Source organism: Empidonax traillii, unplaced genomic scaffold, assembly GCF_003031625.1.
Source record: "Empidonax traillii isolate 1590-97213 ecotype Southwest subspecies unplaced genomic scaffold, ASM303162v1 scaffold40:size2234952, whole genome shotgun sequence".
NCBI classification, from domain to species: Eukaryota; Metazoa; Chordata; class Aves; order Passeriformes; family Tyrannidae; genus Empidonax; species Empidonax traillii.
The window spans coordinates 1,958,313-1,978,891 of NW_020955233.1; the positions used below are offsets into that span (position 1 = coordinate 1,958,313).

Here is a 20,579-nt window from a genome sequence, read left to right on the forward strand (position 1 = left end):
GAACTGTCCTCTGTTGTCTAAAGAGCCCAGAGAACCCCCTTAAACTGCCAGACTTGGCAGGCTGCGGCCAGATAAGGAGATTCCCAGTACAACTGTCTCCTGTTCAGTGTGAGAAGGCACTGAGGTCAAGAGCTGCTGTTGAAAAACTGTGATACTGCCTTTGCCTGATGCTTTACCCTGGATTGCCTCCATATACTGCTGTTTTGAAAGGTCACTGTCAAGAGCACAACCTGCCTCAGGAGTGAGGGTGCTTGAAGGAGGTGGTGAGGAGGAGGAAGACACTGGTGTTGGCTGGTCAGTGACTGTGGATTGGTACAGGGGGTGTGGTACCATTGTTAAAACCCGGTGGAGTTTGATCTCTCTTGATTTCTGGTACATCTCAGACAGGAGTTCCCAGCTCATCTTATCTGCCGGCTGCAGTCAATCAGTCAGTTCTCAGGGGCAGCTAGATTGCATCTTATTTTCTGCTCTTGGCCAGAACTTATTTTCTGGTCTGTCAGATAACAGTTCATAGGTTGTTTGCAGGATCAAGCACTGGCCTTGTGCCACGGTGTGTGGAGGCTGGGGGAGATATCCTGATGGAGAGATGGCACCATGGCACAGACAGGGCTGGCTCCAGAGATGCCCTTGGTAAAAGCTGCTGAGAGAGCGCCAGCCTCGGAGTTATGGGAGCAGCTTTGGCTTTTGATAAAGGTGGAGTCTCCTTAAGAAACTGGGGCACCTGTGGAGCAGCTGTCTGTGCCAAAACTCTGCACTGGTGCGGCTCCTCTTGAGTACTGGTGGAGTTTTAGGCACCAGAATATAAAAAAGACATGAAGCCATTACAGAGCATGTGAAGGAGGCCACGAGGGTGGTGAAGGGCCTTGAGGGGAAACCGTACGAAGAGTGGCCAAGGGCACTTGGTCTGTTCAGCCTGGAGGAGACTGAAGGGAGACCTCACTGGGGTCTGCAACATCCTCACGAGGGGCAGCAGAGGGGCAGGTACTGATCTCTTCATTCTGGTGACCAGTGATAGGAGTTGAGGGAATGGCTGGAGCTGTGTCAGGGCAGGGTCAGGCTGGATCTCAGGAAAAGGTTCTTCCCCCAGAGGGTGGTTGGGCACTGAACAGGCTCCCCAGGGCAGTGGTCATGGCCCCAAGGCTGCCAGAGCTTGAGGTGTGTTTGGACAATGCTCTGAAGGACAGGGTGGGATTGCTGGGGTGTCTGTGCAGTGCCAGGAATTGGACTGGATGATCCTGAGGGTCCCTTCCAACTCAACATGTTCTGTAACTCTGTGATTCTATAACCGTGTGCTCTGTCTCCTGTGCTGTGGCAGAGTCTCCCCAGCCTGAGGAAGGCACAGCCTGCCCTGCTTTCCTGTGGGCATGACCTGGTGCTTCAGCTCACTCAGGTAACGTTCCCATTCTGTCCCCCACGTGTTTTTCCACAAGCTGAGGGCTCACCATTGCCTGACCACTGCTGCTTCCTTTTCTAGCAAGGTGCTCCTCCTTGTCCTTCTTGCCAACCTGTTTGGTTGGTTTGTTCTCATATCACCCTCAGTCTGCTCTCCCATTCTTGCCACCAGCTGAGCTCTTGCTTCAAGCCATGTACCTGCCTTGAGATTATGGTGGGGCTGCCAAGGATGGAGGCTCCAACCACCCCCAGTGCCTTGAGAGCTGTTGGCATTTTCTGGCTGCCCCACAGGAGAGGGCAGAGATGGAGCTTGGCCTTAGCCGAAGCAAAAGCCACTCTGTGTTTTTCAGCAAACTGGAAAATTTAAAATAACCCTTCTTTCAGGTGAAATGTTTCATTTTGGTTTTGGGCTTTTCAGAAGTGATCACGCTGTTGCCAGGATGTTGAAGAAAATCGTTGTTTCAGGTGGAAAAACTGGATCACTCTTTTGAAAAAGTCCAGATAAGCAATTTTGAACTTGTCACCTTCTTTTAAAATTAATAGGGGAAAGGGAAATTGAACAAAGACTATGCCTTGCATAGCACAAGCTCCAATCCCTTTAAGTTTTTAAAATAACCTTTTTTTTTTTTTTTTGCTTTGAGCAAAACAGTTTGATCGAATCCAGAGTTTTGTGAGCTTTACTTTGTTGTGAGAAGGAATTGCTAAAAGCTGCCTTCTTCTCATGCTGCACAAGAGACTGTACTACAGTAAGGAAAACATTAGAATTTTAAAAGTTATTGCCTGTCTTTTTCTTTCCACTTCAATGTCCCAGGTTTGACAGAAAGCAGCAGTGCACACATCTTCCTGCACCCCCTCCGGTGGGTGAATGTAGGAAACATTGATTTTGCAGTTGTAGTACCAGATCATCATTTCTGGGAGCAGGAACACTCCTTGTATTTGTGCTGAGATCCACCAGTTAAACAAATTATTCACATTATATTTGCTGCCTGTTGCAAACCCAAAACAAAAGTTGTGGGTTTTGCTGGCTTCAGTGAAAATTATAGATGCCCTGGCAGCACTGTTTTACACAGAGTGATCATAGAGCTTTTTTTTAGTTTTTCTGGTAATTTTTTGCTGGTCTGACATGGGTCTGTGTGACAGGAAACAAGTGTGTTCTGAGAGCAGTTAGAAGGCAGGCCAGCAGCTGTGACTCACGGTGCCAGCTGACACAGGGGTAGGGTACAGTGTACTCTGAGGCTCCCAGGAGGTGGAGAATCCCTAAACACTGTGTTGTAGGGACTTCTGGGGAAACCCTTCCTCCCCAGCATGCTTCTAGAAACACATTTCTGGGGAACACCTTGATCTGCACTCCCTCTCTGTATGGGTTGGCTAAATATGCCAGGATGAAAAAAAATCCTCTGTCTTGGGACGGGCGAGATGTGCAGTGAGAGGGCTCTGCTCACGTCAGCCACCATAGGACTGTGCCTGCCCCGAGCAGGATTTGTGCTGACCTCTGTTTATGAGTCCTGCAGGGTGGAGCTGGGCCTGGAGGCTCCATCCGGAGTGTGAAGCTGCTCTGGAGCAGGGCTGTCTGTCCTGCCAGCAGCATCTGATAAGAGCTGGGAGTTTAGGTCAGTTCCTGCATTGCTGGTGTCACTGCTGCTGTCACCAGGCCTGGCTGTGGCACAGGCAGCACCGAGCCCATTGTCAGCCCTGCAGAGAGGGGCAGTTTTTGTTGCCTCCCTGTTGCCACCCTGCAATCCCAGTGTGCCGTGCTGCTCTGGCTCCTGTGGCCAAGAGAAGGTTTTCTGTGTAAGGACTTTGTGATTTGTTGTGGATTTTGCCGATCTTTCTGTATCTCATCAAAACCTTTCAACTGGGAAATTGCTCTTGAGCTGGTTTCAGTGGGTGATAAAGCAGAGCTCACTGTTTCAGGTGAGGCTCAACCATTCCCCACTGCAGCCACTTCCAGCTTCTGTCCCCGCTGGGTGAGGGGTTTGTACCTGCTCGGACTGATGGCAAACCCTCCTGATCTCCAGTGGGGATGGGGCAGGCACAGGCCTGGGAGACAGCCCTGCCAGGGCAGGGTAATGATGACAATGGCACTGATTTCACTGGAGTTAGTTCCTGTGCTGGTGGGGCTCCAGCGGCATGGAAGGGCTGAGGGATAATCCAGGGGATTCCTTTTCTTGAAGAGAAACAAGGGACAACTGGACATCCAGTATTATGAGCAATACTTATGAGCGATGCGCTGAAACATGGGTAGGGCAGCACTTTTCTAGTATGCCCAAATGCATAATTTAATTATGCTAAGCTCCATTTTATTACCAAAAAATGGTAGATATTAAAATTAAAAAAAAAAAATCAGTTTGTAAAGCTCTTTACATTTAAGACTGAAATTACACATGTATCTTGTGTTCCTGCAAACTATCCAAATCTGTTTATACAAGGAAAATGTTTTTTTTCCTGCTGTTGCATCTGAGGTAGGAATTAAACTGAAAGCATTTCGCAGGTTTTTGAAAGCTGAAAGAAGCAGCATTTAATAAGAGAACTCGGTATTTCCTGAAACATGCACATTCCTGCTACTGAATCTCTCAATATACAAAATTCTTCATACAAACAAAGCATATCCAGCTTTTGTCTAGTTTGAACCCTTCCAGAATGTTTCCAGTTTCCTGAAATATATTAAAAAAAATGTTCAGAGAAGATGGCTTAAATCAGGCTAAAGTGGTATTATTTTGTTTTTCAAGCTCCAAGAAATGAAATCAGGTATCTGGAAGTTAATGCCATGAGCTGAAATCCCTTTTCCTTTTATCTAGATGTCCTTTCAGATAAAATCTCACTCTAAGGAGTGAAATGCCAGTGCATGTCATCAGTTTCTTTTGCTGTTTGCCCTTCAATAAATGTGTCATCTCACAATGCCTTCATCACACTCAAACAATCGCAAATTGCAAATAGCCAACCCTCCGGGGCTGCAAAATCCTCCCAGATTCAGGAGATAGGGATTAGGGCTCTTACACAGTGACCAGCTGAACAATTATTACTGGTTTAGAAGAGTCATTGTCTCACCTGTTATCCTTTGGAAAGGCTTTGGCCACCCACAGCTGAGTCCCCAGCAGGTGTTTCCCACCCTGCTGGATCTTGCAGCTCCCGTTTCAGGAGCTCCAACAATCGGGTTTGTTGGAGAGGCCAAATGTCCGACCCTGACTGAGAGGAGCCCCTGGGACACACCCACCTCAGGGTCTCCAGGACTACCAAAACGAGTATTTTCCTGAGATTCTAAACCTCTTGTGGCAGATGAGAGAAAATAATTGCAAACACAGGCAACCAGCATTCTCAACAAGAAAATATTCTCATTTTGCAGTAATTTGAGGGATATTAGCTTTAATATCATCAGTCACACAGTGTTCAAACCACTTGATTGTCTTGGGCTTTTTATATTTTATCAAAGACTTCTGATGAATCTTCATAACTCAGTTTAAGGTATTCAGGGAGAAGACAGATTGTTTCTCTTTCAACTGTGTGCTAATGAAGCACTGTTTTATTACTTCTGTGCTTTGAGGCGTGATGGGGCACGGAGGAAAGTGCTCATTTCCAGGCAAGTCTTGAGTTGTTTTCTCAAAGAAAGAGAAGTTAATATATTGTTGGTGCTGTATCAGGCTTCTTGTCCTGATCATTTAAGATAGCAATGAGTCTTGGAAAACACTGATATGAGATTTATTTACAATGAGACTTATGGCAAATATCGCCATCAGCACAAAATTGTTTCCACGCTTGTTCCCGACAGGGCGATGCCCTTTCTTGTTCAGAGATCGATCTTGATTTGCTGATGAGATGGATCATTGCAGGCTTCATTCCCTCTCCAAGCAGAGATGGAACTTATCCAGCACAGCACAAGTGATACTTGGGCTCCAGTTAGATTTTGTTCATGTGATCTGTATTGCAGCCTCAGGGAATGGGACCTATACATGCAGTAACTTATTGCTGATCTAAATATAAAATATAAAGATGCAATCACCTCTAAATAACAACATTTTCCCTTGAAAGTATTGTCCTGGTTGCACTTCTTTTAGGTAAACAAGGTCTGCTCTACCACTACTCTTCAAATTTACCTTTTGGTGGGTGAAGTTATCACAGCTTTTAAAAGAAATTTAGAATCCTTTGGTTTTGAGGTTGCTGCATAAATGCAAAGCATGCAGGGCTTGATTTCAAATGACAAACGGTTTTGGGAAGCAAAAGAGACTTTAGCAGAGACAGCTCAGACTCAGTTGTTTCAGTCACAGTGCAGCTTTTAGTTTTTCCCTGGCCTTTGCCCCCCTGCCTGACTTATTTTGTCTTCAGTTCATACCTTCTGTCACAGTTTCCCATCTTGGTTGTCCTCTGAAAGTCTAAACAGGCTGCAGTCTGTTCCACCCCAGGGCTCTGAAGCAATTCCTCTGCAGTGTAACACACAGCTTGGGTGGGCTCAGCAACCCCCACGGGCACAGAACAGCCCAGCTCCTCGGGGGCTGGGGCTGCTCTCTGCTGCCAGCCTGGGAAGCCTGCATTAAAATTTCCACAGAACTGTGTTAAACCTTATTCTCCAAAACTTGACAGGGATGGAGCGACCTGTGCTGCCTAAAAAAGTCTTAGGATAAAGTATTCTCCGTGATGGAACACGGCAGGAGCCACGTGCAGCAGGCACTGGTTGCTCAGAGGCTCCAGGTACCTGTTGTCGATGTACAGCCCATCCCTGTCCATGCAAACCAAGAAACCTTGGGTTGGGCCCAATTTTAGAGGGCAAAGTGTAAAAAAAAATGCATAACATCTGCTGTTTTTATTCCAGGGGTGCAGGTCAGGGGAGAACATAAAAGGAGGAGAGGGTTTGAAGAGTGTTTTTTGTCTGGTTTTGTGGTTAGTTTTGTTAAATGATGGTGCTTCTTCAGGCTGGGTTCTGGATCTGTTCAGTCAGCAGGGATGGCTCAGGGCTTCCTTTGGCTGAGTAAGGGTTTGCAGTAACTGAGTGAAATAAGGGACAGCCCCTTGAAAGAAAGGACAAGGGGTCACCCCAAGTGTCACAAAAATAGAAAACAATTACTGTAGCAAAAGACTGAGAAATTTTGCAGGCTGAAGACAGGATATTGTAACACTAAGGTGCTCACCCTTATCTGTGCATTTCTTGGGGGCTTTAATTATGCAATCCCAGAAAATGATGCAGTGGTGAATTGTGAATGCAGCTGTTTCCCATGAACCTTCTGCCTGCATTGCTGTGCTTCAGCAGCATATCTTCAATAGGTGTGGCCTCTTTGCTCTTACCTTTTCTCTTTTCCACTGGATAGGTTATGTAATTTATGCATATTTAGTGCTTGGTGACAGTTGGAACTGGGATTCATTGAAGCAAGAAGACAAAAAGAAAGCAGAGAGCTGGTCGTGGATCCTCCCATGTCTGCACAGGTTAGAGGAGACCCCCAGCAACACAGTGTGAGACTGATGAGAGCTGAGGGATCCTGCCCAGCTGGGCAGGCACGGCCACTGTAGGCACGTTTTCACCTCTTTCAAGGAAAAGGGAGCTGGGGAACTGGAGAAGCAAATAACCTGCAATATATACACCTAATACATGTACCTGAGAAGCAAATCAGCTCCCCAGAGGCAAGTAACCTTCAGCAGTGTCCCAGCTCAGTTCCTGTGAGCAGGGAGTGCTGACAAGATCCCACACCTACACTGAGTGCCTTCAGGAACCGTCACTGTGTTACATTTGCTGCCTTGGTTGCCTTGCCAGCTCTTGGAGACCTGCTTTTCTCAGGCTTCTCTTGGTAAGCACTGGAGCTGAGTATTTTATGAAGAAATGAAAATGGAAATTTTCATTTGACTTGAAGCCTTGACGCTTTTCCGTGGAAAACCAAAAGGCACAAGGCTTGTGATATAATTGCAGAAGTAGTTAGAAGTAGTGTACTCCAAACCTTTTACTTAAATTCTGCCCACACACTATAGAAGTGTTAAAAAAACTGCATGAGATCCTCAGGGATCTGCAATCCTTGCTCATTCATCATCTGACTTGCACCCTGTAGCTAAATTTAATCCCAGTCCTTCATGTTCTGTCATGGACTGTGCTGTTGTTTGCTTGTTGTTGATGTAAATCTTCTTTATTATAACACAGAGAAATGCTGAAAGGGTTGGTTGCTCAGCAGGTTTCTTGTGGTGCTACCACTGAATCCATACGTGCTGTGTTGGCAATATCTTTTTTGATGGCTGGAGTTTGAATGGTTTATTTAATTTGAAGGACTGACCCAAGTGTGGGGCGTTGATGCTTTCTATAATTGCTTGGTGTTCTTCCTGGCTTCTGTCTAACTGTAGTAGTTGGATATTTGGCAATTAACATATTTTTTATGTGAATCAAGGAGTGTAGGAGAAGACTGGAATGGGGTCTTTACGTAGGACCTGTGTACATTATTTTTATGACCTGTGTCTTTATTATGTGTGGGAAAATGCTGGTTCAAAAGACTTCCATTGGTCCTCTACTTTCCAGAACTTCTAATAGATTTTACTTCAGGATGTAGAATTTTAACATGGAACTTGAGATAAAAATTTGGCAGCCAACCATACTCTACTGAGAAGCCTTTTCAATATTCCTTCTCTCCAAGACTCTCCTAATTTGCAAGTGCCCCAGTTCTGCCACGGGTGCACTGCCTACCTGTGAATATGCCCAGTGCTTGGGCTGCCAGAACAAAGCCTGGGGGGATCACAGAGAGCAAAACTCTGGCAGGGCCAGAGGAGATTGGCAGTGGCAGATGTGACAGTTGGAATCTTTTTAAGATGAACTGCAGCTGGGCTCACACTCCACACACAGAACACCTTAAACATTTGAAACCCAGAATGAGCTAAGGTAGGAAAAAGCGAAGTGGCCATTCCCAAAATTGGAAACCTTTAGCATTTCTGGTTTTTTGGTAATGTTTAATAAGAATGGAATTGTGATGCAATGTGAGTAATTAATACACAGAGTCTCTTAAGTCAGGCTTAGAGAAATGGAGCTTGTGGGAGAGGCAGCATGTACTGGTATCCTTCTGTTGCATTTGAGGAACAGAGGGAATTTTATAGGATTGACAATGTAGTAATTTTCTTTTTTGTCCATTTTTTAACTTAGTTGTGTTTGGATATCTGATGTTTATCCAGAATCACAAGCTAGAAGTAATATGTACCTAGTTTTTAAATTGCAATTCCTTGTTTCCTTCCATGAATAATAATCTCTTTCAGAAATTCCGAAACCTTCTTTCCTAGAAGTCTCTGAATTCCATGGTTTTCACCCAAAGTCTTAATTTAAAAGACCACTGTAGCAAAAGTGACATGGGCAAGCAAACGTGAGCATCAGGACCAAACTGTATGCAGGATGAGCCAAGAAAGCCTCCATCACCTCATCTTGGAGGAGACAGGGACTATTCACCTGCCATTCCCCCCAACACTGTTAAATTTATATAACTTATAACTGGCCATTCTCCCCAAAATCTGCATGAGTCTTCTTCCAGGGGAGGGAGTACTGCTCTGCCCACCCACATTCCCTGGATTCCTCTCCTTGCCTCTTCTCTCCTGCTGAGATCCCTGGCAGAGCCCCTCTTGCTGAGCTTTACCCAGCAGCAGAGCTCCCTTGCCAGCTCACAAGTTCCCACCTCCTAATTAAGTTCATTTCTTTACTGCCCCTCTGTGTCACAGGATCCCTCTTTTCCTCAGCCACACACTTGCTCCTCTCCCTTTGTGCTCCTCTCAGGAGCTCCATTTCTTCCAAGCCCCGGGGGTTGCATTCAAATGAGGGTACATTTCTGGGTGGCTTGTATTTTGGGAAGTAGCTGTTTCTCCCAGCTGTGATTCCTGTCTATGATCCCATTCTTGTGAAATGCTCCTGGAACTTCTTAGCACAAGATTTGATCTAAAAATAAGGCATGTTTTCTAGCAAAACAAAACCGAAAGACAACCAGGTTGCTTTAAACTGCTGTAAAAAAATAATTTACCAAGAATTTCGTAGCTCTTAGGATCACTTTTTTAGTGAAATGTCAAAGCTTGCCTACATGAGAACCAGAAGTAAATTTAAAAATGCCACCTAGGCTTCCTAGCTAACAGACAAACTTGAAGATAACATTTTTCCAAACCTGAAAACCTAGAATTTTTTTTTTTTTTTTCAAATCTAAAAGGAGAAAAAATTCCTGCAGCCTTTCTCACCACAGTAGAAGCGACCTGATTTTCAGCTTCCATTTAAGCTGGTGGGTATTGCAGGAATTTTACAACTTTGCAAACTTATTGCCCGTTACTGAAATGCCTATATATGTGTTTAAATACCTGTTTTAAGGCACTCTGGTTAGAAAAGATTGGCCTTAAGCAATATAAGCAGATGACCAGTTTCCTAGTTCCTCCTTGTGCCTTGGCGCAGGAAAGGAAAACACTTCCTCTTCCTTCTGAGGGCCCCAGACTTCCTGTGCCATCTATTTATACAATTGTTGTAATGAACCCCAAGTTAACCACTTCCTCTCCTGGCTTAGCATAGGCTTTCCATCTTTTAAATCTCTTTTTACTTTCTGTCTTTGTGCTCTATTTTCAGCTTCTCCTAAAGGTGTGTTCAGAGCTGCTCCTCACCAAACCCGTGTTTGGAGTGTCTTTGTTGGGGTGTTCTCTTGGCCAGGTGGCAAAGGAAGATCAGATGCCTCAGCCATACAAAAACCTGTTGAAAAGTCCAGGTGGTTGAATTTGGAAAGGGGATCCCAAGGTTTAACCAAAGATTGGTGATTAAAGGCTTTAGTCATGCCCTGCTCTTGTGAAATGAACCCCCTGGAAGCCTACTGAGCGGGAAGACAAGGGCAAGTTGTAGCCAGTGGTGTTCAGCCATTGTACAGTAAGCACACAGAGGATTGGAGGGACTGATAACTGGAAGGACCTGCAGAATAGAGGGCGGGGTCTGGAGGACAGGAGACACCAAGACATCTTGGGGGAGAGGGGGCTCACGGCCAAAAGGGCTGGAGTCTGAAGAGCCAGATCTGCAAATCATGGTTTGGGCTGCAGCTGAAATGGCTGGGCTGGTCATGGTCAGCTTTAAGTGTCTCCTTCAAGGATGCAGCGGGCTGTCAATAAAGGCAGCTGGCAGATGTGCAGAGAGATTCTCGTGGTCCCAGGATTAGGGGTGGCCGGAGGCCTTTCAGATCGCACCCCAGAGTTCCTGTTTCCCCGGCAGAAGCGGGATCGGGGGCTGGCTGTGAGGATTGCCTGGGTACCCTGCCCTGCAGCACTTCCAGAGACATGGGCACACTCTCTGTGGAGCCCAACTTTACAGTCTCTGCCTGGCAAGGCTGCCTGAGCTCTATTTTAACCTCCTCTGCTGCAAAGCCCCCCCGTCCTCTGCCGTCCCTCGGGGACTTGCAGCACATCTGGTTCCCATCTTCTTTAGAAGAGAATTTAAAACTCGTAAAACTCCTGCTGTGCCATCTCCAGGCTGTCCCTTTGCCAGACCATACCAGTCCTTTCCTTCTGAGCTTTCCTTGCAAATCCTATTTTCCAGCTCTTCAGCCTTCCTTGGAATTTTTCCTTGGCATTCTCTATGGTACTTTTACCTGTTCCATAAGATGCATGCCCCAAGCTTCACAGAACAGTCCAGCTAAAGCCTTATGGCAGAAAGTACGGTAGAGAAGTTTCATTTTGCATCTTGTATGACACTTCCATTAACAGATCTTAGAGGAACTTGTGCTCCAGATGCAGCTTCCCACTGTAAAATTGCTTCTCACTGTCTGGTTCGCTATTCCACAGATTCCTTTGTGCAATCCTGCTGGTTTGTGAGCTGTTCCCTAAATTGCATCTGTTCACTAGGTGTTCCCTTTCCGTGTGTTGTGGCTGCCATCAGCACAAAGCTGAGGTTCCAGCAGGGATGCTGGAGGAATCCCCCTGGAACTAGGCCTGCCCTCCACACCACTCTGGTGTCCCTGGGAGCGCATTTCTGGGATGTGGGGTGTTGCCATGGAGATGGCACTTGCCATCCACATTTATAATGACTTGAAACAATTCACTCCATAATTAAAACAAGATCTGTGTTGCGATAACCCCAAGGAAATAGTTACTTGCTGGAGGCAGGCAGGGGGGCGGGAAGTGGATTTCATTGTTGGCTCTGTTGGGGTGGCTCCAGCTCCCCTTGCGCTGCCCCGTCCTGCTCTGCTTTGCTCACAGGGCCCGTTCTGCCTCTGCTTCCTGGCTCAAAATCCAGAACAAGTCTGTGTAAAGTTTAGGCTGTGTTCCTCCTCACTCTTGTCATCCAGAGTGGTTGTCTTCAGGATGTTTATTCATTGTTCCCTCAATCCAGTTTTTGGAAATGTGCTCTGCGACTACCTGTGAACTGACTCAATGCCACTATTTTCCTATCCACCACCACTTTTCCTTCCCATCTCTAAGCCTTTGCCACAAGTTCCAGTGTGAAGAAAGCAGATGCCCCAGCTGTGTGCTGCTTTCCTTGCTTGCTGGCAGAGACCAGCCTTCAGGTGGGTCATCCAACAACCTGAGCTCTGACAGCAACGTTACTGAACCAGATTTTCTGTGTTCAGCTGATGCTACTCAGGCTGGGAACACCCCAGAGCCTGGGTGAACACCCCACACCCTACTGCTCTGTGGCTGGGAGCAAAATGCCAGGCTGTTGGATTTGGAGGGGCTGACGTGGCACAGGTGGTATCCGAGCACCTTGCGCCTGTGTGCCGAACAACGTGACTGTCATCTGTCACGCAGGCTTTGTTCCCATCCCTTCCCCAAGGAGAGAATCAAGTACAACGTCTTGCTTTTACTGTTCTCTCTCCCATTTCAAACAATGTGCAGTTTTGGCTGTGCCTCTCTGCAGAGGAGGGCAGTGCAAAGCAGAGTGCCCTGCTCTCTTTGGGGCAGTGGGGAAATCTGGGGGGTTCTTGGAACTGGGAGGAGCTCATTTCATAGTGCAGGCAAAAGGCAGAGAGGGTTGCTGGGTACTGCTTTGTGCTGGAGGGGCGCAGCCCTTCCCGCACACTTCCTCTGTGAGCTCCCTGCAAATAATAATGATTATAATGCAGAGGCAAATGAGTGAGAATAATCCAGTGATTTTGCTTTCAGACTCTCGTGGTGGCCAAGCTGATGTGTAGCGAGGCGGTGCCGCCGCTGTGGCCTTTGTGGTGCGGGGAAGGACCTTGAGCTCCCCCACCCCAGTGAGCGGGTGCTGAGTGGGTTTGAGGTTCCCCATCCTTCCCTCTCTGCTTGGTCATGGCTGGTCAGAGCTCCTGACCCCGCTGGTTCCCCATTTTCTTATTCTAGCTCTTGCTATCTCTGTGCAGTTGCTCAGGACACAGGCTCAGTTCTTTGCTGAATTCTGTCTCAAAATATGAAATGCTGTCCTTTATTTTACTTGTGGTGTGGAGAGTTGGTCCTTTTTATCCTGAGTGGGCTTGGGGAAGGTAGGCTGTCAGAGGAGCTGGTGCTGCTGGGTTGGAGGCTGCCTCTCTTTGGGAAGGATACAGATGCATGCAGAGCCCAGCTCCTCGGCATGGCCACAAATTCCAGTTACCCTTGAGAGAGGAGATGGTGGCTTCATCAGGGAAGGTGGCTGGAGACGATGGGCCAAGCTAGCAGAGTAGAAAGGGGGCAGAGCAGCAGGGCCTCTCTGCTCATGTGTGCACCCAGCCAGCCTGCACGAGAGCTGGGGCCTGTGGCTGTGCCAGGGGATTTGGGCTGCACCACAGGCTTGGGTCCATTCCCAAAATGCAAGGAGTTAGAGGAAGGAGGCCTGTTGCAAAATGCTCCTTCTTCTGGTTACCACAGAGACCAGCACAGTTTCAGAGACTGAACTATCCTTGGTAGCAAAAACTGCTAACTCAGCCTTTCCTCCCACTTCCATCAAGGCTCTATTTGGCCTGAGAAGAGCCGTGCAGGGCACTGCAGATTCCTGCAGGTGCCCTGGGAAAGCAGGAGGTGGGGGGCAGAATAAAACAGTGTTGGGAGGGCTGTGCAAGGGCGAGATGGGGCGCTGTGGGGACAGTCACCAGTGAGGGGAGATCTGGGGAAGCAGGGAGACAGGGAGGTAGTGAAGGAAAGTGAAGTAGGAGTGTGAAGACGACTTTGGAAAGAGGGGGAGCAGAGTAGGCTGCAGTAATTCAAGAGGAGAGAGAGAGCACCGATGGCAAAGTTTTCCTCCTACAAGGATGCACATGACAAACCCTGACCCTGTTTACCCTTGGGTGTCTTTTAGGGGGTGTGTGCGCTCTGATGGGGCTGATGCCTTTTTGTGGATGCCCTTTGGGGTAGCTTAGGGCAAAGCAAACCATCACAAGCCTTGTCCCTCATGAGCTCCGGCCCATCCACAGGTGCTGTAGGTGGCAGAAGGCAGCCCAGGCAGGTTAATCTGGAGGATGAAGTGTGGGTGACCCTGCCATGGGCTGGGCATGGGTGCTGCCATCCCACAGTCAGTGCTGCCAGCAGTGTGCACTGGGCTGCTGGTGGGGCCGCTGGGCAATCCTGCCAAAATAACACAAAGTGGGCACTTGGGAGTGCAGGGAGCTGCTGCAGGGGAGGGGAACAGACAACTGGCTGAATTACTCCAGGTCTTTTCCAACTGGGAACTTCAGGATCCTTTCCTATGATGGATTAGAGCAAAGTGCTGTCTCTCCCTTGATGGTCTTCCCTGGTTCCCAGCCTTCGCACTTGGCAACAAGAAGCAGAAAAAAATGGGAGGACCCAGACACTACTTGCATTAATAGGTGTAAATGAGAAGTCATTCTGATTGTGCTGAGTCTGTGCCACTCTAGCAGAGCAGGATTTGGCCTGTGCTTGTACAGTCATGTGAAGTTTTAACCAGCAATTTGTTTCAACTCTGGACTCACCAAAATGTAATCCAGTATTTGCCCAAGCATTGCCTTCATGTTTTTTTTTCCCAGTGTATGAGAATAATTAATCTTGCTAAAGGCAAGAGCATTTCTGTGGGAGACAGAAAAGGAGGCTGTACAGTCAGAGCTCTCAGAAACATCATCCACATTTGTTATGTGTCTTGCTGAGCCTTTAAAGAAAAGCAGGTGTAGTTGAAAATGAACGGTGTTTTTGATGGCAGACCTGAGGGCACTGACGGCTTCAAAGACTGAAAGCACTGTCCTGATTTCTGGCCTGATATTTTATTTATTCCTTAGGAAAAGTTAAAAAGAAATCTTGTTGCTACTAGGACTCACCACAGACATTTTTCTGGGTTCCCCTCGCTGTAGTCTTTGCTTGCATTACTCCTGTTTAATCTCTTGGGTTTGCTCCATTTGTCTTCTAAACAAAAAAGGCAAACACAAATGGCAAGTAAATAAGCTTGTTCAAACTTGTATTAAAACTCCGTGTGTCTTAATTGTTGTGGGCAATAATTGCAATCCCAAAATAAATCTAAATACCCTGCCTTTTAGTCAGAGTGTCTAAAGTGTGGCTGTGCAACTAGTTATTTCAAACTGGAGCCAAAGCTTCAAAGTCACAGTTAAGGTTCAGCTGGCTCAGTGTGAGACCTGGCACATTCCATCCTCCCCAGGCCCTGAGCCTCAGCCCCCTGAACTTCATCCCAGCATTCCTGTTTGGGACGGTACTGTGTTTCTTAGAGCCTGGTTCTGAGCCTTTGGGACCTGAAGGGATCCAAATGTCTGCACTGAGCCACGTTTATCTTGCAATGTCACCAAAAATTCTTCCTGGATACCACGGAATATAACACAGTCCCGGGGTTTTGTGCTCAGTAAAGGAGGGAATGCAAAGATTAATCCAGGAGAATTCCTTGTTTTCAAAGTCTTCCTTTGCTGAGAAGCCAAGCACGCTGAGTCCAGCGAGAGAGCTCTTGCACTTGGCTTCAGTGAGTCTTTGAGGTTGGTGTTTGTGCTGACTCTGGCTGGAACTGTGAGTGTGTCTGTTTCTGTTTGTGCTGCAGGAGCTGTTCTGCTCAGCCTGTGCTCACATGGGCAGTGAGAGCAGGGCTGGCTCTCACTGGTGGCTTTCTCCTCTCTCTGTGACTTTATCTTCTGTGTTTCTGGCTAGGAAATCCCAGACCATGACTGCCTCTGTGTTTTGTTTCAGGCCTCAGAGGGTGTTCCCGTGAAGTATTTCGAGAACTTGGAGGAACTGATAGAATTTTACAGGAAGGAGAACATGGGTCTGATATGGCATCTCAAATATCCAGTACCACGGGAAGAGGAGGAGGCTGCGGATGAGCTGGAGGAGGACACTGGTAAGAGACCCATGGGGTGACTTGGTGGTGCAGACCCTTCACTCTCACCTTGAGGCTAGAGATCTGCAGTGACATAAAACGGAGCAGAGCACAGAGAGGCCTGAGCTGGCAGGACACTGAGTTGTGTGGTGCTGGAGCATCAGTTTAGCTCACCTAGGGGAATACACTGGGACTCTGTTATACTCTGTCTGGTGTGGGAGTGGCTAATCTGTTGTCCCTCCCTCCTCTCAAGCTGGTTTATGCCCAGCCATCTCCCCTGCCTCTGCAGCCCTCTCCCCGTGCTGCACCCGTGAGGCCCCTGTCACTGCAGAGATGAGCCCCCCAGGACGTGGAGCTCTTCTCTCTGCAGTGCCACACCTGCAGCTCCTGAGGGTCTGGGGTCCTCTGAAACTCAGGCCCTCTCAACTGCTCTGATCTAGGGGGCATTTCTGACAGTCAGAACCAGAGGGCACAGATCCAGCAGTGGCAGACAGTCTAACTGTGTACAGAGGCAGATGTAAGATGAAGAGATATGACTGGCATCATCCCAGCTATTTTATGTCACATGTCATGTGTGTTCCTGACACTCATTGGTCTTGGAATGTTCCTTGGATTTTTCCTGGATCATCCCTTGGATCTGTCATTGTTCTCCTGAGCCCCAGGGGAAGGTCATGCCCACAGAGCCATCCTTCCTGTCCTTTCTGACGTCTGTCTGGAAACAACGAGCACTCCAATAAAACTTGTCTGAAAGACAGAGTCCCTGGGACAGATGGACAGGCCTGTGCACTACAGCAGATCAGTGTGTCTGTGTGTTTTTACGTAACCCAATGCATAGCTGACAGGAGCTGGAAGACTTTGGTATGCAATCCTCCTGAAGAAACTAAGCAACATTTAGCAAAGCTGCTCAGGAAAGATGTTCCTGGTTTTTGGCCAGCTGCACTGAGTCTCCAGGGCGGGGGAGGCAACTACAGCAAAAATAATACAGAGAGAGGCAAGCAGCAGGGAATGAAGTTCTAGCCAAGACTAAGAGCCTTCAGATGGAGAGAGATTAGCACTGGGGCCGGGCTCCTCATGTACAGAGTCAGATTTTGTTAAAAGGCACTTTGGTTCCATGGTGCTGGAGCCATGCAGGGCCTACAGATGTCTGGCCATCTTAGATGTGCAACTGCAGGGGTGGAAGGTGAGCACCCTGCAGATGCACCACCCAACTGTGCCATGGCTCAGTGCTTTGGTGGCTCTGTGAATCACAGCACCTGCCCAGTAGTAGTGGATGAGTCCTGGGAATCTTTTTGTAATGCAAATTGCACCATTAGGAAACAACCAACCAAAACCTCACAACTCAAAAGACTACACATGACAGGTGTGCCAAAGTGTGGAAGAATTGGTATGATAAGAGAGGTGACCATGCCTGGGATCAGTGGAGATGAACCCACTCTTCTCCTGGGAGAGGGAGGTGTGCTGAGCAGCAGGATGACAGAGCAGGAAAACAATTTGTTCTTCAGCCCACGAGATAAGGCAGGATATTCAGCCCCTCTGCTGGATCATGGGGTCTATTTTCTCCATCTGTATTTCCTTACTTTAGCTTCTCACTTCTTTCCATTACCAGTTTCTGGTGCTCTTTCTATTGCCCCTCTGTCCCTTCTGCCCCAGCAGCAGATCCCCATGATAATGGGAATGATATGGGTGAAGGACATCTGTGTTTTCTAAAATGCTTACAGTGTATTTCAACTTCATTGTTGTGCAGATAGGATGACCAGACTGGCTCGGACGGGGCTGCACTGCCAGGCACAGGCAGGTGCTGCCTGCACAAGAGGGCCAAGCCCTCTGGTCTCACACCACCGACATCCCTGGGAGCAGGGCCAGGGCCATGCCGAGCCATCAGAGGCCCTCAGAAGGGGTGGCTGCAGGGACTGTGGGGCTCTGCCCTGCCCGGGCTGAGGGGAACGAGGTCCGGTGGCTGTACTGGGATAACTGTGCCTTTCCCTTCCAGACCTGGTGCCCACACCTCCCATCCTGCCCCCACGCAACATCCTCATGGCACTGCCGGGTGGCGACACGAAGGAGGTCTCCTCTCTCCCTGAAAACTCCAGAGTGGCAGATGTCAATAAACTGTCCCTTTCCGAGACGCTGCTCCAGCGCCTGCAGTACCAGGACACAAGCAGGTGAGGATGTCAAGTCACAAGGCTGCAGGACCAGCCTTCAGCCCAGCCCCGTGCTCTCTGGGCCTCTGTGTTTGGGACAAATGAGAATGTATTTGATTGAATAAAATTACTCCTCATTTATAGTACCGGTGACAGTGCATTGGCTGCTCTTTACAGTCCAGCTGTCATCTAGAAAAAGCACTTTAAAGTAGTATTAAAATTGAAATTATTAAAAAATTAAAAGACTTTCTCCACTGAGGTATAGCTTTCTAATATAAAGCATAGTATATTAGCCATATGCCCGAACTACACATTGTATTAGAAAGCACCAGCCAGTCTTCAGAAGGAATAAACTTGTGTGTGGATTTCCAGGTGCTCAGATTTTCTGAACTGCCCCAGCTATGGGTCTGACTCACACTGTCCCACATGCTGTGTCAAATCTGGACATGCACTGAAGCCTTACAGGAAGCCACATGACATTTAATGACCAGATCTGCAAAAGTGTAAAAATGAAACAAAAATACCATCAGAAGACATGTCTGTTGGCAGGGCAGTGGGAGGCTGTGAGCAAACAGCGGTCGTGTGCGGCAGCGCAGGTTGTGTTGTGGTGGCCCAGTAGCAGCTGACTGAGAGAAACCCAGTTCTGTTCAGCTGCCTCCACCATTTCATCTGCATCGTCACAAGCAGCCGGCTGGGACTTTCTGCACTTGTCAGGCACGAGACAGCACAGCACGTACAGTCTGCCTGGTTCACCCTTCCCTGAGGTGCCCGAATCCAAGCACCAGGGAGACAGGGAGGAGGGGAGCACCCCCCCTCAGCCCCCCTAAGATTGTTTTGGATTGCTTGGAATAAAACCTTCCAAGTGGAACTTGGTGAGGTGAAAGGCAGTCTTCATCTCCCCAGAGCTCCTGAGCTGCTGACATGGGTGATCTCACAGCAGCCTGGCTTCACCTTCCAAGGCTGGTGATGCCACCATGGCTTTGGCAAAGCCAGGCATCAGAAGACTTGGCCTTGTGTGGCAGCTCAGCAGTCTCAGAGGGTTTGGGGTAGGGAAGGAGGGAGAGGAGAAGGTGTCAGCAGTGGCAGAGAATCCATTGTCTGGTTCTGAGAACTGCATGTTTACACTGAAATCCAAGGCAAACTGCTCCCCACTTGTGTGTGCTGGCAGTGGGAAGTTCAGAAAAATAAGAAAGTTGTTTGATTATTGGGTGTATAGAGAAGAGCTGGCTTTTAACCTTACTGTTTCCTTCACAGTGTCTGTGATGAGCATCTTAAACTCATCCAGGATTACCTGCGAGTTCACATCATCAGTGACTTCGAGATGGTGCAGACTGGCTCAAGCAATCTTCCTCAACTGAAGAAACTACTTACAGTTCTTTGCAAAGGACTCTTCAGGTAACTAGAGGCTGGTTTGCAAAGGATAATGCTCTAACACTGTAATCTAACACAGGTTCCATGTGCATGCGTTCAGAACCCTCATTTCTGGCATAGGAAATTGGTTTGACCTCAAAAACAGTATATTTAGATCTCATGACCTGTGATTCTGGTCCAAAGATATGAAATCTGTAAAAAAAAGACAAAGCTCTGACATTGAAGTTTCCTTGTAGGTGGTTTCAGTCAGTGGAGTATTGTATTTTATGCTTTGTTTAGAAAAAAACAAAATGAAAAATGCACTAACCGATTAACTGTATAATTTGGTAGTGCATAAATCACACCCACAGAATTGTCAAGCACAAGTCATTTATAGAAACAAGCACATATTGGTCTATAACTAGGTTTTAAACACTGATTTTCCTTCCCAGTAATGCACTATGAACTTGGAGTGATTCCACTGATGTTGGTGCAGTCCAACTCAAATGGAAAAAGGAACAAGCCTAGACTCTAGACTCTACAAATTTTACCTTTCCTATTTATAGACCTTCCACGTCCCAAACAGAAAAACTCCAACAGGGAAGTAAAACCTTGCCGAGCTCCATCTCTCTCCGGTGGAGGGAGGTGATTCCCCCCTTGCTGCCTGTAAGCGAATGAGATCAGCCCACCCTTGCACAGAGATCCCGGAGCACACGAGGGCACAACACTCCTACCCACGGCTTGCAATCCCCTTCTGTCTGGTGCGTTAGCGAGGCTGGTGGTGCTGCTGGCCTGCTCTTGCTCTCCTGGAAGCCAGGTGCCCCCAGCCAGGCCCCTGGGAGGGTGAGGACAGGCTGTGCAGAGAGCTGCCCCTCTGCACCCTGCCTGGGGGGTTTGCTGCTCTCCCCCACAGAAGGGGAGACCCAGGTGGCTGGCTAAGAATAAACCTGAACAATGGAAACTAAAATCAAATGAACTCACAAGTGAGAGTCTTGTGTTACTGAAACACCTCCAGTGCTGCTGTGCTGAGGATGGCTGGATTCATCCATTTCCAGCTTCTTACTCTGCTTCAGCCTATCTGGGTTTCACAGCCCTATTCCTCATAAATGCATGTGGAATGGCAAAGAGGGAGGTGCAACAGGTCTGTAATTCCTTCAACTGCCAGGGCACCTTTTACATTCCCAGATTTTCTGTAGGAGTTTTGGGGACTGGACTTTGCAAAGTGACATCCTATAGCAGAGCTGGGTGGGTTGTGGTGCTGGTGGCAGCCTGGTGAGCCCAGGGCCACTGCACCCCCACAGTCACAGCACAGGGCAAGTGCCTGCCCTGTCCTTCTGGTGGCTGCACAGAGCTATGGAAATGTAAGTCCTCATGCAGTTCCTCCCCACTTCCCCAGCATTTTCTCCCTATATCTGTATTATTTCAGTTCACTGGAGCTGCCTTCTCAATTTTTTCATGATGGTCCAGAACTGCAGGCTGTAGCTGCTTCCAGTCCTTGTCAGGTCTCACTGAGGAACCTTTCCCTCTCTATTCACATTGTCCCA

The 20,579-nt window shown here is 47.9% G+C and overlaps 1 protein-coding gene across 2 annotated transcripts in view; it reads left to right on the forward strand.

Annotated features, from left to right (window-relative positions):
* The window catches only part of INPP5D (inositol polyphosphate-5-phosphatase D), a 52,583-nt gene that overhangs the window by 11,209 nt on the left and 20,795 nt on the right, over nt 1-20,579 (forward strand). Inside the window, exons 4-6 of one of the 2 annotated variants that reach the window (XM_027878365.1) lie at nt 15,415-15,565; nt 17,535-17,706; nt 18,940-19,080. In XM_027878365.1, coding sequence (XP_027734166.1) covers nt 15,415-15,565; nt 17,535-17,706; nt 18,940-19,080 — 464 coding nt within the window. Of the gene's footprint in view, nt 1-15,414; nt 15,566-17,534; nt 17,707-18,534; nt 18,558-18,939; nt 19,081-20,579 lie in introns of those variants that run through there. The other variant, XM_027878366.1, reaches the window with a different exon arrangement.